This window comes from Pelobates fuscus, chromosome 5 (assembly GCF_036172605.1).
Source record: "Pelobates fuscus isolate aPelFus1 chromosome 5, aPelFus1.pri, whole genome shotgun sequence".
NCBI classification, from domain to species: Eukaryota; Metazoa; Chordata; class Amphibia; order Anura; family Pelobatidae; genus Pelobates; species Pelobates fuscus.
The window spans coordinates 319356697-319373669 of record NC_086321.1 but is presented as its reverse complement, the minus strand read 5'-3'; the positions used below and the strand labels follow the sequence as shown (position 1 = coordinate 319373669).

The 16973-nt window shown below is 44.3% G+C and overlaps 1 protein-coding gene and 1 long non-coding RNA gene across 2 annotated transcripts; both read right to left on the bottom strand.

Moving 5' to 3' along the window:
• Positions 1–351: 351 nt before the first annotated feature.
• On the bottom strand, positions 352–1408 carry LOC134612916 (uncharacterized). The gene is made up of 2 exons (XR_010090963.1): positions 1353–1408; positions 352–658 (listed from the first exon to the last, which is right to left on the bottom strand). It is a non-coding gene; the product is annotated as an uncharacterized LOC134612916 (long non-coding RNA).
• Positions 1409–6094: 4686 nt separating this feature from the next.
• Positions 6095–8326, bottom strand: LOC134612234 (tubulin polyglutamylase TTLL5-like). The gene has a single exon (XM_063456582.1). The coding sequence runs from the start codon at positions 8324–8326 to the stop codon at positions 6095–6097; it is 2232 nt and encodes a 743-aa protein (XP_063312652.1).
• Between the last annotated feature and the right edge of the window lie 8647 nt (positions 8327–16973).

Sequence of the window (16973 nt, the reverse complement as noted above, 5' to 3'; positions counted from 1 at the left end):
TGCGTAACAGATTTTGGGGGTCAAAGTTAGAAAAGGTGTGTTTTAAAAACAATTTCATCATATTTTATAATATATAAAACGGTCTGGTCACTAAGGGGTACTGTTAAAACAAGACTAAACCTCAAACAATTCAGTTGACTAAAATTTGACTAAAACTAAAATGACTTTTTAGTCAAAAGACTATGACTGAGACTAAATTGAAACTTGCCGCCAAAACTAACACTGGTTGACTGGTAGATGGAAATAAATGTGGACATTTCTAATATCTTCTATTTAAACACTCGCATTCAAATTCATATTTTATACGTAAATGTCCAGCTGTATAAATGCAATGATACAGATTGTAGAGTCTGACAATAAAAGTATTTTATTATATGATAATGCTCACATGAAATAAAACTCCAATATACATGGGGATGAATTACTCATCATCCAAATCAGAGATTCTAAACTTGCCCAGACCAATTCTACCTGGGACAAGGTCGGTAGCAGTTTAGTTTAAAAGGGTGGTATTTGATGGGAGATGTTCATCCAGGACACACAATCCAGCTGGCAAACAGTCTTATCATCCAGGTGACGTTCCAGGTCATTTGAAGATTCACATTGCAGCTTTTTAGTTCTATCATGTCATCGTCATCCTCCTCTTGCCTGTTCCTGACTAAAGAAAACAAAAGAAAATAGTTAGTGGCAAACACTAATCTTCTTCCTAGATTAAAACTTAGATCCTAATATTTGCATTCAAATATGGCCCACCGTGAAAGTGACAACATCAGATAAAAAGGAACTTCAAGTCTTTATTTATAATATCCAACGTTTCCACAGAACTGTCCCTGTTAAATACAGTACTGTTCATTTCTGTATTTAATTTTATTTGTCAGACCTCACAAGCACATACTTTTTTAAATATAGGAAATAAGTAAACATAATAGTAAAACGCCTGGGAGGTGACTGTTTCATTAGATGTGCTCAGGTCAGTGTCAGCACAGATTGAGATATCTCTGTCTCTGGGTAACAGAGCGCTAGAAATGCCACTACTAGAGCCTTACCTGGCTTTGCTGGTAAAGATGCCCAGGCACACAGTGCAAGGATTTTTGCCGCCCTAGGCAAAAGAAAGATTTGCCCCCCCTGCCCCCCCCAGTGACATCACAATGCCCTACCCATATGATCTGCCATATGAACTAACGCCAGTGCTGCACACAGTGTGTGTTTACATTAAAAAGCCTGCAGGGACAAACTATAGAAACCAGAACCACTTCATTAAGCTGCAGTGGTTCTGGGGACTAAAGTGTCCCTTTAATGTGAGGTAAATTAGAGATTAGTGTCACTAATAATATACTAGATTGCCTACTTACAACCAGATGAGGATGGTGATGGGCTCTGGCTGCAGTCTGGCTCCACTGGTCTGGTGTAGAACAGGATCTCTGGAGGCTGTTTGTAGCTATGGTCACAAAATTCAATGTTCTGGGAGAACGGCAAGCAGCTCCATTTTTTGGGGCCCCTCACACAGCTCAAGGTGCGTTGAGTGTGTGTAAGATGCATTGTGTTTCTGTGTGTGTGTAAGAGAAGCAATGTGTGTTTGCATGTGTGTGTAAGGGATGCATTGTGTGTTTCTGTGTATGTGTGCAAAGGATGCATTGTCATTATGTGTAAGGGTTGCATTGTGTGTGTGTGTGTGTGTGTGTGTGTGTAAAGCATTGTGTGTTTCTGAGTATGTATAGGGATGCATTGTGTGTGTGTGTGTGTGTGTGTAGTGTGAAAGAGCTCCCTGTCCTGCCCCCTATCCTATAGAGCTCTCCCTTCCATCCCTTAGAGATCTCCCCTACCCCTTAGTGGTCTCTCATCTCCTCCCCTCCCCTGTCCCTTAGTGGTCTCTACTCTCTCCCCCCCCCCACCTCCCTTAGTGGTCTCTACTCTCCCCCCACCCTCCCCTAGTGGTCTATCCTCCGCACACCCCCTCCCTCCCTTAGTGTTCTCTGCTCTCCCCCCACCCTCCCTTAGCAGTCTCTCCTCACCGCCCTCCCCTAGTGGTCTCTCCACCACCCCCTCCCTCCTTTAGTGGTCTCTCCCTCCCCCACGTTCTTCTCAACCCCCCCTCCCTGTGTCAGTCCGGCCGGGACCGCGAACCGGAGAGGAGCTCGGCCACGCTACAGGGGAGGGTAGGTGAGGCAGTGCGGCAGCCGCCTGAGCGCTCTTTATAGAGCGTTTAGGTGGCTGCAGCATTTAAAGGTCCGGCGATGGGGGCGCAGGGCGCCCCCTCCTATATGGCGCCCTAGGCGGCTGCCTAGTTCGCCTTATAGGAAGCGCCGGCCCTGCAGGCACATTCGATAGAGGCACAGTTTCTAAACCACATAGCTCTAGAAGATTATTTTCTAGATAAGTTTGTTCCAGTCCCTACAATCAGTACAATCAGAAAAATAAATAAAACCCATGCCTCATAAAATACATTTTACAAACAAGATTCTAGCTATCCATGGGGAATTCTGCATACTCAATATGGCATTTAAATATGTTATGGATAAATGTAATATTAGCTTTCACAATAGCTGTATGTCTCACAGATATTAATATTTTGTCCTAATTTATGTTTTTGGGTTTGTCTTAAAAATAACTCTACTCAGACATATCAATGTAATATTGTACCTATTTGTAAGTATGTGTCCGCAATGTGGTGAAACACAGTAAGCAGGTTAGCACTTTCCTTGTGCTCCTTGAAGGGAAACAAGAAAGGCATTAGTGCAGGGCAAAAATAAAACAAAGACAATATAACAAGAGAACACACAAAAACAAAAGATAAATTGAACAAAAAAAAAAAAAAGATGCTTGAAATTCACATTGAGCATCACATAAAATGTTCTGCCCTTGGAAACACTTGTCAAACCAGAGGTTAAGCTGAGCAGCACTTTTCATGTGAAGAGCAACAGTGTGTATATGCTTTATTAAATATAGGAAATAAGCAAACATAATAATAAAATGCCTGGGAGGTGACGATTCCATTTGAAGTGCTCAGGTCAGGGTCAGCACAGATTGAGGTCTGGCTGTCTCTGGGTAACTGAACGGTAGAAATGCCACTACTAAAGCCTTACCTGGCTTTGCTGGTAAAGATGCCCAGGCACATTCGATAGAGGCACAGTATCTGAACCACATAGCTCTAGAAGATTATTTTCTAGATAATTTTGTTCCAGTCCCTACAATTAGTACAATCAGAAAAAAATTAAAACCCATGCCTCATAAAATACATTTTACAAACAGGATTCTAGCTATCCATGGGGAATTCTGCATACTCAATATGGAATTTAAATATGTTATGGATAAATGTAATATTAGCTTTCACAATAGCTGTATGTCTAACAGATATTAATATTTTGTCCTAATTTATGTTTTGGGGTTTGTCGTAAAAATAACTCTACTCAGACTTATCATTGTAATATTGTACCTGTTTGTAAGTATGTGTCCGCAATGTGGTGAAACACAGTGAGCAGGTTAGCATTTTCCTTGTGCTCCTTGAAGGGAATCAAGAAAGGCATTAGTGCAGGACAAAAATAAAACAAAGACAACATAACAAGAGAACACACTAAAACAAAAGATAAATTAAACAAAAAAAAAAGATGCTTGAAATTCACTTTGAGCATCACATAAAATGTTCTGCCCTTGGAAACACTTGTCAAACCAGAGGTTAAGCTGAGCTTCACTTTTCATGTGAAGAGCAACAGTGTGTATATGCTTTATTAAATATAGGAAATAAGTAAACATAATCGTAAAACGCCTGGGAGGTGACGGTTCCACTTTAAACGCTCAGGTCAGGGTCAGCACAGATTGAGGTCTGTCTTTCTCTGGGTAACTGAACGATAGAAATGCTACTACTAGAGCCTTACCTGGCTTTGCTGGTAAAGACGCGTTCGATAGAGGCGCAGTATCTGAACCACAAAGCTCTAGAAGATTATTTCTTAGATACTCTTGTTCTAGTCCCTCCAATCAGCTCTTCCTAAAGTTATAAAAAAGAAAAAGAAAAAAAATGACAAAAAAATCATTAACCTATGCCTCAAAAAAAAACATTTTACAAACATGATGCTAGCTATCCATGGAGAATTCTGCATACTCAATATGGAATATGAATATGTTATGGATAAATGTAAGATTAGCTTTCACAATAGCTGTATGTCTAACAGAAATTTCAAACAGATATTAATATTTTGTCTTCATTTATGTTTTTGGGTTTGTTTGCTTTTTGTCTTAAAAATAACTGTAGTCAGACATATCATTGTAATATTGTACCTGTTTGTAAGTATGTGTCCGCAATGTGGTGAAACACCGTAAGCAGGTCAGCACTTTCCTTGTGCTCCTTAAAGGGAAACAAGAAAGGCATTAGTGCAGGCTAAAAATAAAACAAAAATACAAAACAACAAGAGAACATAAAAGATAAATTAAATTTAAAGGGACACTTTAGGCATCCAGAACACTGCAGCTAATTAAAGTAGTCTGGGTGCTGTGACCCTTTTGCACTTAGTGATGCAATGTAAAACATTGCAGTTCCAGAGACTTGCAATGTTTACATTGCAGCTCTAAGTCTGCCCTCAGTGGCAGTCTACACAGCCACTTGCGGAGCTTCTGGAGTCCAATCTGACTTTTGGTCCGTTATCTGACGCTGGACGTCCTCGCGGACCTCCAGTGTCAGATTTTTCCCATTGAATAATGAAAAATAATGCCATTGAAAATAATGCTTTCCTATGGGGAGGTCTAATGCGCGCACGCGGCCATTGCCGCGCATGCGCATTAGGTCTCCCCGCCGGCTGACGTCGACAAGGACGAGCGTGGACAGAGCCTGACCCAGAACCGAGGGACATTGGCGCTGGGTTCAGGTAAGTGGCTGACGTGGGGTGGGGGGCACTCCAGAATTCTACAGTGCCAAGAAAACGGCTTTGTTTTCATAGCACTGGAGAATCCCTTGTAAAAAAAAAAAAAAAGCAAGACACTTGAAATTCATGTTGAGCATCACATAAAATGTGCTTTCCTTGGAAAGAAAGTAGAGGTAAAGCAGGGCCACACTTTTCATTTTGTTTATTAAATATAGGAAATAAGTAAACATAATAGTAAAATGCCACGGAGGTGAGGGTTCCACTTTAAAGGTGCACTATAGGCACCCAGACCTTTTCAGCTCATTGAAGTGGTCCGGGTGCAATGTCCGTCGGTTCAATAATTGTAATTATTGCAGTTGTTGATAAACTGCAATAATTACATTGCAGGGATAACTCCATCTCTAGTTGCTATCTACCAGACAGCCACCAGAGACGCTTCCGGGTCGTTAGACGACTTTTAGTCACCTAACTAACTAACACTGGATGTCCTCACGCTGTGCATGAGGACATTCAGGGTCTGCTAAAATCCCAGAGGAAAGCATTGATAGCTATAGTGATCGCCGCCAGTGCACTTTAGGTCCCCAACATCGGGGGAGGAGGAGCGGAGGCGGAGCCTGACACACCACTGAGGGACATCGGCGCTGGAGTCAGTTAACCCTTTCTGCGCTGCTGAGGGGCAGCATGTGGGATAGGGGCACTATAGGTTACTATAGTGATAGGAATACAACTCTGTATTCCTAGCACTACAGTTTCCCTTTAAGCGCTCGGTTCAGGGTCAGCACAGATTGAGGTCTGTCTGTCTCTGGCTAACTGAGCAGTAGAAATACTACTACCAGTCTTACCTGGCTTTGATAGTAAAGATGCCTCAGGAAGAATCGAACCACAAAGCTCCAGAACATTCTTTTCTAGATCCTCTTGTTCTAGTCCCTCCAATCAGCTCATCCTAAGGTTATTAACAAAAAAGCAAGAAAAAATGGTCGCATATGGCCACATAAAATACATTTTACAATCAAGATGCTAGCTATCCATGGAGAATTCTACATATGCAATATGGAATAGGAATGTATTATGAATAAACATTAGATTAGCTTTTACAATAGCTGTAAGAAAAGTCTAACAGATATTAACATTTGTCTTAATTCATATTTTTGGGGTTGTCTGTAAGACAGAAAGCAGACATATCATTGTAATATTGTACCTGTTTTTGGTTTTGTGTCAGATTCGGGTGCATCCTAGTGCCACTATAGCCGATCCAGTTCTGCGCAAAGTTGTTGGTAGGTGGACGAGAAGCCAGTGATGATGTTTAATAGCTCACTGGAACCGTACAGAACAGTAGGCTGTGGATCAACTTGTCTCATGCTTCCGGAGGCCGTGCTAGAGTCCCTGATGCCACATAGTCCCTGTCTCCTGATGTCTTTGGGAACTCTTTCGCTGCTCTGATGAAATATTTTAGATGGACGGACTGAATTATACCCAAATTTTTGTGTGCAGTCTTTTTTACTAAATTGCCTGAGCGTCATCACATGATCCACGGGTCTGCTTGACTGCAATGGCGGCAGCTTTTGCTGATACAGTGCCGAAGGTACACTACTGCTGGATTTTTTATCTGACAGCTTTGTTGATAGAAGATGGCGAGGCTGAATATTATCCAAATGTTTGCATGTTACTAAATTGGGCAATCTCTGTCTCTCCACCTCCTTGGAAACTCTTTCACTGCTCATGTGAGAAGTTTTAGATGGAATGGCTGACTTATTTGTCTGCAGTGATGGCTGCTTTTGCCCACGCAGCACAGAGTGTTGCCCAACACCAACACTGCTGGCTTTTGAATCTGACATCTTTGCTGCATGCAGATGGAGAGGCTGAATCTTATTAAGGGGTTTGCATGTCCTCACATCCTTGGGAGTTGTTCTACTTTGGGATGGACTGCCTTGACTGAGTGCCATCTCAGGGATGTTTGTCCGCAGTAGCGGCAGCTGTCGCTCATACAGCGCATAGTGTTGGCCAAGTCCACTACTGCTGGATCCCGGCTTTGACGGCTTCTTTGTAAAAAGATGAGAAGCCAGCAAGCTATTAAAGGATTTGTATGTCAAGAAATTGCTATATTTCTTCCATGTATCCTTGTTGGGGAAGATTCGAATAAAACCGCCTCTTCTCTCTTCCTCCTCCTTGACCTCACGAATTATCTTCATCCTCTCTTGGAAGAGGGCGGTTTCGGTCTGTCCAGCCGCTGTCTTTTTATATCCTTCTTTCACTTTTGCAGCTATTATGGGCCCTTTGTCCATATTCTGCTGGGTATTTTGACACTGCACACCAATTAATGTCAGCGTGTCTGCAAGCAGATTTGACTTGATTTTTAATTCAAGGGGTCCATCAGAAACCAGAGACGGCATCAGATTAACTTCCAACAGCCAGGGCTTTAAGGTTTCATCTACTAGGACATCAAAGCCGTACAATTCAAAACACTTTCTTCTGTCAGCGAGCGTTCCTTGCAACACTGAGGCAATAGAGCCTTCCGCCGATATTATGCTTTTAATAACAAGCTCTTCTATTTTAGACATGAGCGTGGCTGTGTCTTTTCCCAATTCCTTTAGGTGACGCAGCAATGCACCCATGCTCCATAAACTGCCATGATTTTCCACTTCCGGATTTGTGGATCTCACATAGTTTGCATTTGCTTTGTTTATGCTGGTGTTGGTCAAATGCATATATTGATTTTTCATGTTCTCCTCCGTTGGTTTATATTGATTAGTGGCAAACCTTGTCAGACCCTCTTCATATAGGTAAATAATTAGTGGATCATATGACGTGACCAGTACAAAGAGGCGTAGGTCAAATTTAAATCCGTCAACAAGAAGTGGATTTTTTATGTAACGAGAGACTAGGAGTGTTTCCCTTCTGTTTATTTGAGAGAAGGAATTGATAATCTGAATTCCGCGTCCTTGACAGGCAGAGACAGGCTTTGAGATCCAGGGGCCTTGATCCTTGGAAATAACTTTGCGGAATTCCTTGTTATCATTGGGAAGTACATAACTCTGGGGTAGGAAGTTGTAAGTCTGGGCCCCATGTTTCTTCTGCAGGGTTTGAATGTTTTTGCAGAGTAGATCCTTGCGTCCCAACTGCATAGAATTGGGGAAGTGGTTGATTTTCTGAAATTTGGAAAGATTTGCCAAGACAGAAGCATTATTGTATGGTCCTGTCCACATCAAATTGAAATTGCTACTGCTGGTTTCCACTTTCTGAAACCCATGAGCAGATAGCATTGTGCTGACCGGGCTATTCCCGATACGAGCCATCTTGTATGCCAGTTGGTAGTGTTCTCCCACCTCACGCAGGCATACCATTCCAGTTGCGCCTTCTGCTTGAAATTTCACCACTGGCGTTTTTTCTGAACCCCCAGTCCATATTATGCAGGGGTGGTGTTCTTTCTCCTGGCGCTCAGAGGGTTCACCCTTCTTAGGCTGTTGTCCAGCCATGATTATATATTTAGCTGGTATCAATATCTGTGTAATACCAAATAATGAATTTGCTACTGCTCTCTTAGCCTCCTGTTCAGTTGGCTGCTATGCAGTGCAATGACTAAGTGGAGCAGTAGCAGCACAGTCAGCTAAGAGGAGCATTGTGATGTCAGAGCAGCACTGTGAGGTCAGATGAGCATTGGGAGGCCAAGGAAAGAGATTTGCAGAATTTTCCCAATAAGGTTTCAGTTCAAAGTATAGCCCCAATATCAGATTATCCTAAAATTGCATTAAAATTGACGTTGCCTCAAAGATATACAGCTTATATGCTTACATTCTTCTTTGTCTTCAATAAAAATGAGTTTGTTGTTTTTTGCTTTAAATCACTGAAGTGGTTGTGGTCGCCGGAGTAAACTGTTAATATTGATTATCTTTTTTTTTTTTTTTTTTTTTATGTATGTAAAAAAAATGTTTCTCCTAAAATAGATTTTTCATTAGAAGTAAGAAGGTAGATAGCCTGGTGAACACAGTGTAAGCAAATACTCACTGTTGTTCTTCACATGAAAAGTGCTGCCCTGCTTAACCTCTGATCTGACAAGTCTTTCCAAAGGCAGCTCAACGTGAATTTCAAACGTCTTGCTTAATTTTTTCAGTTTCATTTCTCTTTTATTTTCCTGTGTTCTCTTGTTGTGTTTTCTTTTTTGTTTTATTTTTTAATGCTTTTCTTGCTTTGATGCCTTTCTTGTTACCCTTCAAGAAAAGTATTAGTCTGCTTTCTGTGTTTCACCACACTGCAGGCAGGCACTTTCCCTGTGCTGCCTTTTTAAAGACGGTTTACATTAATTTTGTTTTACTGAACATGTCACTCTGCACATGAAATGTGCTGCCTTGCTTGACTTTAGGTGCAACACGTCTTTTCAAGGGCATTATTTTTCATATGCAGGTTCAGTCAGCTTTGCTTGAATAGTTGTTTTATTTTTAGGTTAGCATTGATTTTTAATTGCTATTTGTGTGTTTTATTTGCTGTGCTGCTTTTTTGTTTCCCTCTATGAAGCCTGCTTATTGTGTTTCACCACATTGAGAGCAGGCTGTTTTCCTGTGTGTCTCCTCGAGTACAAATAAAATCTCTTCTCCATGTTGTATTTAGTTCTTTTCCAAGTGATACTGTTGCTTTGCACATGAAATGTTCTGCCCTGACTAAGTTCAGCTGCTACTTGTCCATGTAGGTGCATCATATTCCTTTTTTTTTTTTTTTTTTTTAGTGTAAAACCAGAACTTTATCTTGCATAACATCAAGAACCAAAACAAACAGTTCTGCAGACAAACACAATACCACTCTCCTCAGGGAGATTTCTGGGTCTCTTACAACGGGCAGGAGAGCCTTAGCCCCCCATCTCTTGGATGTGGACATGCATCATATTTCATGTGCGGGATCGCAGTCCACTTCAGGTTTATGTGGGTTTTTTGGTGTTGATTTTGCATCTAGGAATCTGGATTTTATTTTCTATGCTGCAGCATTGCCTTTCTGGTTCCCCTTCAGGGAATAATCTATACATTGATAATCTATATATTTATGATTAGTAAATGCGGCAGATATCTTACCGAACAGATATTTAGCCTCGTCATGCCAGCAATGGCAAATGCCCATTAATTTAAATATGGGTATCAGAGCCTGAGAGAAATGAACATGAAGTAAGAGAAGGAAAGGAAAGTACATAATATAGAGAAAGAATAGGAAACCAGCGGGGCAGCTTCAGAGAACAATTATGGAGGAAACATAGCTGTAGGAGGTAGTAGGAAGAGAGGTAGTAGTAGGGCAGTGATGGCGAACCTATGGCACGTGTGCCACAGGTGGCACGCCGGGCCCTTTCTGTGAGCACGCGGCCATAGGTTTGCCATCACTGCAGAGTAGGCACCTGCCTGCCCGAAACGGCAGGCGCCTACTCTGCTTCCTGTTCGGGAGGCAGGGGAGGGATCTTTGAAGCAGCTCCCCTGTCCTCCCGCGAGCAAGCTGTGTGGAGCGTTGCCGCACGTTACCATCCACACAGCATCGCGCGGGAGGACAGGGGAGCTGCTTCAAAGATCCCTCCCCTGCCTCCCCCTGCCTCCCGAACCGGAAGCAGTACTTGCCACCACCGGACCACCAGGGATGACTGTTTCCCCCCCTCCTCCATTAAAGGTAAGAAGGGGGGGGGGGGGGGAGAAGATAATAATTTAATATACTTTTTTTTTTTAAACGTTTACCACACCCCATCCCCACACACACAGCACCCCTACCCCCCCACACACAGCACCTCTACCCCCCAGCAGTACCCCTACCCCCACACAGTACCCCTCCCCCCACACACACAGTACCCCTCCCCCCACACACACAGTACCCCTACCCCCCACACAGTACCCCTACCCCCACACACACAGTACCCCTACCCCCCACACAGCACCCCTCCTCTCTTAGCACCCCTCCCCTCCCCCACACCCAGCACCCCTCCCCTCCCCCCTTAACTTCCCCACACATCACCTCTACCCCCCCACACAGCACCTCTACCCCCCCACACACACAGCACCCCTACCCTCCAACACACAGCACCCCTACCCCCCACACACAGCACCCTTACCCCCCGCCCAGCACCCCTACCTCCCCACACAGCACAGCACACCTATCACACACACACAGCACCCCTCATACACACACACACACCACCACCCCACACACACACAGCACCCCCCCACACACAGCACCCCCCACACACACAACTCCCACAGACACACACAACACCCCCCACACACAGCAACCCTCACACACACACACAGCAACCCTCAGACACACACACCGCCCCTCACACACACAGCACCCCTCACACACACACACACAGCACTCCTCACACACACCCCCACAGCACCCCACACCCCCCACACAGCACCCCCCACACACACCACCCCTCACACACACACCACCCCTCACACACACACACCACCCCTCACACACACACAGCACCCCTCACACACACACACACACACACACAACACCCCTCACACACAGCAACCCTCACACACAGCAAGCCTCACACACACACACACACACACACACAGTACCCCTCACACAAACACATACACTACACCCCTCAATGCAGTATGTGTGTGTATTCAGCAGTCTGTGTGTGTGCGTGTATTCAGCAGTCTGTGTGTGTGCGTGTATTCAGCAGTCTGTGTGTGTGCGTGTATTCAGCAGTCTGTGTGTGTGCATGTATTCAGCAGTCTGTGTGTGGGTGTATTCAGCAGTCTGTGTGTGGGTGTATTCAGCAGTCTGTGTGTGTGTGTATTCAGCAGTGTGTGTGTGTATTCAGCAGTGTGTGTATGTATTCAGTAGTCTCTGTGTGTGTACTCAGCAGACTGTCTGTATGTGTATTCATCAGTCTCTATATTCAGCAGTCTTGTATGTGTGTGTGTGTGTGTGTATTCAGCAGACTGTGTGTGTGTATTCAGCAGTCTGTGTGTGTATGTATTGCATTTGTTGGAGATTCTAATAAATATAAGCTTAATTTTATCTTTTTATATCATTATTTAAAATTTGTATCATTGAACTCTCTGTTGTTGTGTTCTTTTAAAACAAAAGTTGTTAATTACCGTATATACTCGAGTATAAGCCGAGTTTTTCAGCCCATTTTTTGGGCTGAAAAACCCCAACTCTGCTTATACTCGAGTCAAGGTCTGTATTATGGCAATTTGCATTGCCATAATACAGACTGGGGGAGAGGGGGGCTGGCAGAGCTGTAACTTACCTTTCCTGCAGCTCCTGTCAGCTCTCTCCTCCTCTGCGCCGTCCGGTCAGCACCTCGGTCAGCTCCCAGTGTAAATCTCGCGAGAGCCGCGGCTCTCGCGAGAGTTACAGTGTAAGCTGACAGAAGAGCAGAACGGACGGCGCAGAGGAGGAGAGAGCTGACAGGAGCTGCAGGAAAGGTAAGTTACAGCTCTGCCAGCCCCCCTCTCCCCCCCACTGAACTGCCACTGGACCACCAGGGAAGGAGAGCCCCCCTCCCTGCCATATATCAAGCAGGGATGGGGGACGAAAAAAAAAAATATAAATAAAATAAGAAATAATAATAAAAAAAATAATAATAATAAAAAAAAATTAATAATAACAAAAAAAGGGGTATAAGGACCACTATGGGAGGGGGGGGGGGGGTATAAGGACCACTATGGGAGGGAGGGGGTGGGTTAAGGACCACTATGGGAGGGAGGGGGGTAGAAGGACCGCTATGGGAGGGAGGGGGGGATAAGGACCACTATGGGAGGGAGGGGGGTATAAGGACCACTATGGGAGGGAGGGGGGTATAAGGACCACTATGGGAGGGATGGGGTGGGTTAAGGACCACTATGGGAGGGAGGGGGGTATAAGGACCACTATGGGAGGGAGGGGGGGATAAAGACCACTATGGGAGGGAGGGGGGTATAAGGACCACTATGGGAGGGAGGGGGGGATAAGGACCACTATGGGAGGGAGGGGGGGGGATAAGGACCACTATTGGAGGGAAGGGGGGTATAAGGACCACTATGGGAGGGGGTGGGATAAGGACCACTATGGGAGGGAGGGGGGGTATAAGGACCACTATGGGAGGGAGGGGGGGTATAAGGACCACTATGGGAGGGAGGGGGGGTATATGGACCACTATGGGAGGGATGGGGGGGGATAAGGAACACTATGGGAGGGAGAAGGGGGATAAGGACCACTATGAGCGGGAGGGGGTGGGATAAGGACCACTATGGGAGGGGATGGGGGAAGTAAGGACCACTAGGGGAGGGAAGGGTAAGGACCACTAGGGGAGGGGTGAGTCAGGACCACTGGGGGGGGGGTGAAGGAACACGGGGGTGGGGAGGTAAGGACCACTGAGGGAGGAGGAGGGGAAGTCAGGACATATGGGGGGGGGAGGGGGCGGCAAAAAACGTTTTGCCTACGGCGGCAAATATCCTTGCACCGGCCCTGCACACACTGCATTCACACACTGCATTCATACACACACACACTGCATTCATGCACACACACACTGCATTCATGCACACACACGCTGCACTCATACACACACGCTGCACTCATACACGCACACACTGCATTCATTATACACACACTGTAAATAAATATTCAATTAATATATTTTTTTTAGGATCTAATTTTATTTAGAAATTTACCAGTAGCTGCTGCATTTCCCACCCTAGTCTTATACTCGAGTCAATAAGTTTTCCCAGTTTTTTGGGATAAAATTAGGGGCCTCGGCTTATATTCGGGTCGGCTTATACTCGAGTATATACGGTAGTTCGGACAACAGTACGAGTTGTTTTTTCTAAACTTAAACCTCAATATTCATGTTTAAATCCCGTGTTGGCACTTTAAGGAAAAAAAATGTATGTATTGCTGTTTGGGCTCAAAAAGGTTCGCCATCACTGTAGTAGGGTGAGAGAAGGCCTGATACCCAGCTATACCTAGTTTGATCTAATGCACATTTTCTGGAGCATTCATTTTTGAGTCTAATACTAGCAGGCTCTATCATGAGAATGATACCAATACCTTTAGAACCAGACAGTTCAAGGGACCAAGTTTCAGTTCTGTGAGGTGGAAGATGGTTGGCAGATTGCCGTGTCTCCATATGACGTTTCCTCACTTAGTGTTGCCACATCAGTGTCTGCGACAGTAGTGGAGGTGTAGGAGAATTCATTTTTGAATACTAGTCCTGCACATCAGTATCAGACAAATTGAGGACGTTTAAGAAGGAATCAACCCCCTGTATTTATAGATGATTATCAGATCAAATGGAAACCCCCATCGGTATTTAAAATTCAGTTTTCTGTATTTGGGACGAGGGCCCTTCGCGTCTGCAGCATGCACCATGAGAGATCTGGGACAAGCTGTAGGTACTGGCCTTGATATTGAATAGGTGAAGCAGCTTTACGTGCTGTTTGTAAAATTTCTTCCTTAAGGGGGAGATTGTGTACCCTGCAGATAGCATCATAAGAGGAGTCCCTAGGTGCCACTTTGGGTTTCAAGGATCTGTGGGCCCTGTCCACCAGTCAGGTAGTATGATTGTGTTTTCATTTTTGTGGTGAGATGTTTTATCTGAGAAGCCAAGAGGTCCCTGTCATCCTCCAACTTAATGACACGTCTCCTAATACGACAAATTTCAGAGCTGATGCTATCTGATTTCTGCTGAATGATACTTCTATTTGTGGAGCATGCCAGCTAGGTCCCCCTGCAAAGGTAAGTTTCTCTACAGCTTCTTTTAAGTAGATGTTAATCACGCCTTCTGAAATTGCGGGGTTCCCCGGCCGAGGTCTTTCGAGTGAGGGCACCATATTATAATAATTAATGTCTGAACCTCTCTTCACTGACCCTCAGAATAGCAAGTAACAGCAGCTGATATTTCCACCGGTGTCTTCACTGATGAGATCGAAGATGAATGTGGCTTCTTAGGATTGCCCATTTTAGTAAAATAGCTTCTGAGCAGCTATCACTAGATGGCCCTTCACAGTAGTGTATTTTGGATTTGTGCTGCCCTAGGCATGACGGAACATGTATCAATATTATAGGTTCCAGAAAGTCCTCAATTATATTATTAGAGTCAGTGAATATCACCCACTCGGGGTATAAGTTTTGAGAATACTTAAACTCAGATTAGACTATCGAGCAAATTAGAGGTTACTTGTGTCGTAAGAAATACTTGTAACCGCTTATTTATCAGCAAAATGGTTTTAAAACAGTGTAGCACAGTAGATAGTGGATGTGGAATGTCTCAGATTTACAGGTTGGGATTCTAAGCTGTTGCCGAAGTCAGTAAACTGTATTACAAATAAAGTAACATTATGGCTGACATTTCAACAATCCACAGTTATGGTACCAGTTCACCATTCATACTAGCAACCACAACCGGTATGTGTTCAGGGTTTGATCTGATATAGTGGTAGTTAAATATCTGCAACCAACAGGAGTCCAAATGTGGATCTTAAGACTTTAGGCTTAAACCTAAAAAGGATACTAACATCTCCACTAAAGCTGAACTAGACATAGGCTTGACCTCCACCTGCCTTACTGCTTTGTGGGAGTACCTTGAACATCTAAATCGCTGAAAAGATAACCTCAATAGTTTCATAAGAGACTTTAGATATTGATTCCCACAAGTAAAAATAGTGGCGTCCGCTCAACGTCCATTTTGGCGCTAGCAAGAGCAAGATCATTGAGCATATAATTAAATACTTTCTGGAATCTATATCACTCCAATTAAATCACTCCAATTACTGTTTTGTGACACACATTTCACTAATTTGTGTCTCTTTATGTGTTTTTTTTTTTAGCACTTCTTTTATTATTGTTTTATGCCGCACTGAAACATTATGTTTAAGAAAGTTTTCTTATTTTATTTCTTGTTAGTAGGGATCGACCGATAATGAGTTTTGCTGATATTATCAGCTCATATTCCGATTTTTTTTGTAAGTATCGGTATAGGCCGATAATCACCGGCAATACCAATAATGAATGAGTGGGCCGGCGCATCCATAAGGTGGCTCAAGTGGCCACCTTAGGGCGCACTGTCCTGGGGGGGCGCTAGATCGGAGTGACTGGCAGGAGGTGGGTGCACAGTGCTCCCTCCTACCAGGCATTCTGTGTAGCGTGCCCTAGCAGAGCAGTGTGCAGCACGGTACAGAAACTTATGTTTCCTGTACCCGGCCAGACTGAAAGGAAGTGCACACTGAGAGAGCACTTTTTGTCAGTCTCGTCGGGTACAGAAGACTGAATCTCCTGTACCGCGGTGCGCACTGCTCCACTCTGCCAAGCTACTAGGAGACACAGCGGGAAGCGGGGACCAAGGAGGGGAGTGAGATTGGGGCACTAAGGGACAGGGGGGACACTATGGGACGAGGGTGGGTGTTAAGGATACCTATGGGACGGGGGGTGGTAAGGATCGATATGGGGTAGGGGGGGACGAAAGGAACACTATGGGGGAGGATGGAAAGGAAAACTATGTAAGGGGTGTGGTAAGGAACACAATTGGGCAGGGGAGGCGGGGTTAAGAACATTATGGCGACGGGACGGGGTGAAGAACACTAGGGGGGAGAAGAGGAACATTAAGGGAAGGAACACTGGGGTATGCGGGGACCACTAAAAGAGAAGGGAGAGGAACAGGGGAATGGGGGTGGGGGGCACTAAGAGACAGGTAAGGGAAACTAACTAATAGCTCTTGACAAAGGCGCAATGCTGGCGCCGAAACGCGCGTTGAGCTCCACCATAACCACTGGGTTTTAACGTTAGATCGTCTAAACTGCTTTTTGTGCATAGCAATAGGTGGGGATGCCTGGAATACTATTGTTAGGTTTCTAACTTATATTAGGAATTACTATCCATGGCTATTAGTAAGTTTCAAGTTCGCAAGACAGAGTCTACATTAGACTAATTATCTGCCAAATGCAACAGACGTGCTGTATCTTTCTCTAACTGGTTTGCAACATAGTTAGATTAGAAAATTTAAAGCTTAACATCTGTAGTGGGACAGTGATAGTGTGTCTCTGGCTTAAAACATAACTACTCAGTTAGACCAGACAGCCTCACAGGTTTATCTCTGTTAGCTTAAGTCTATCATTATATTGCTGCATTGGGGTATTGGGGTATTGGGACAGTGGGTGG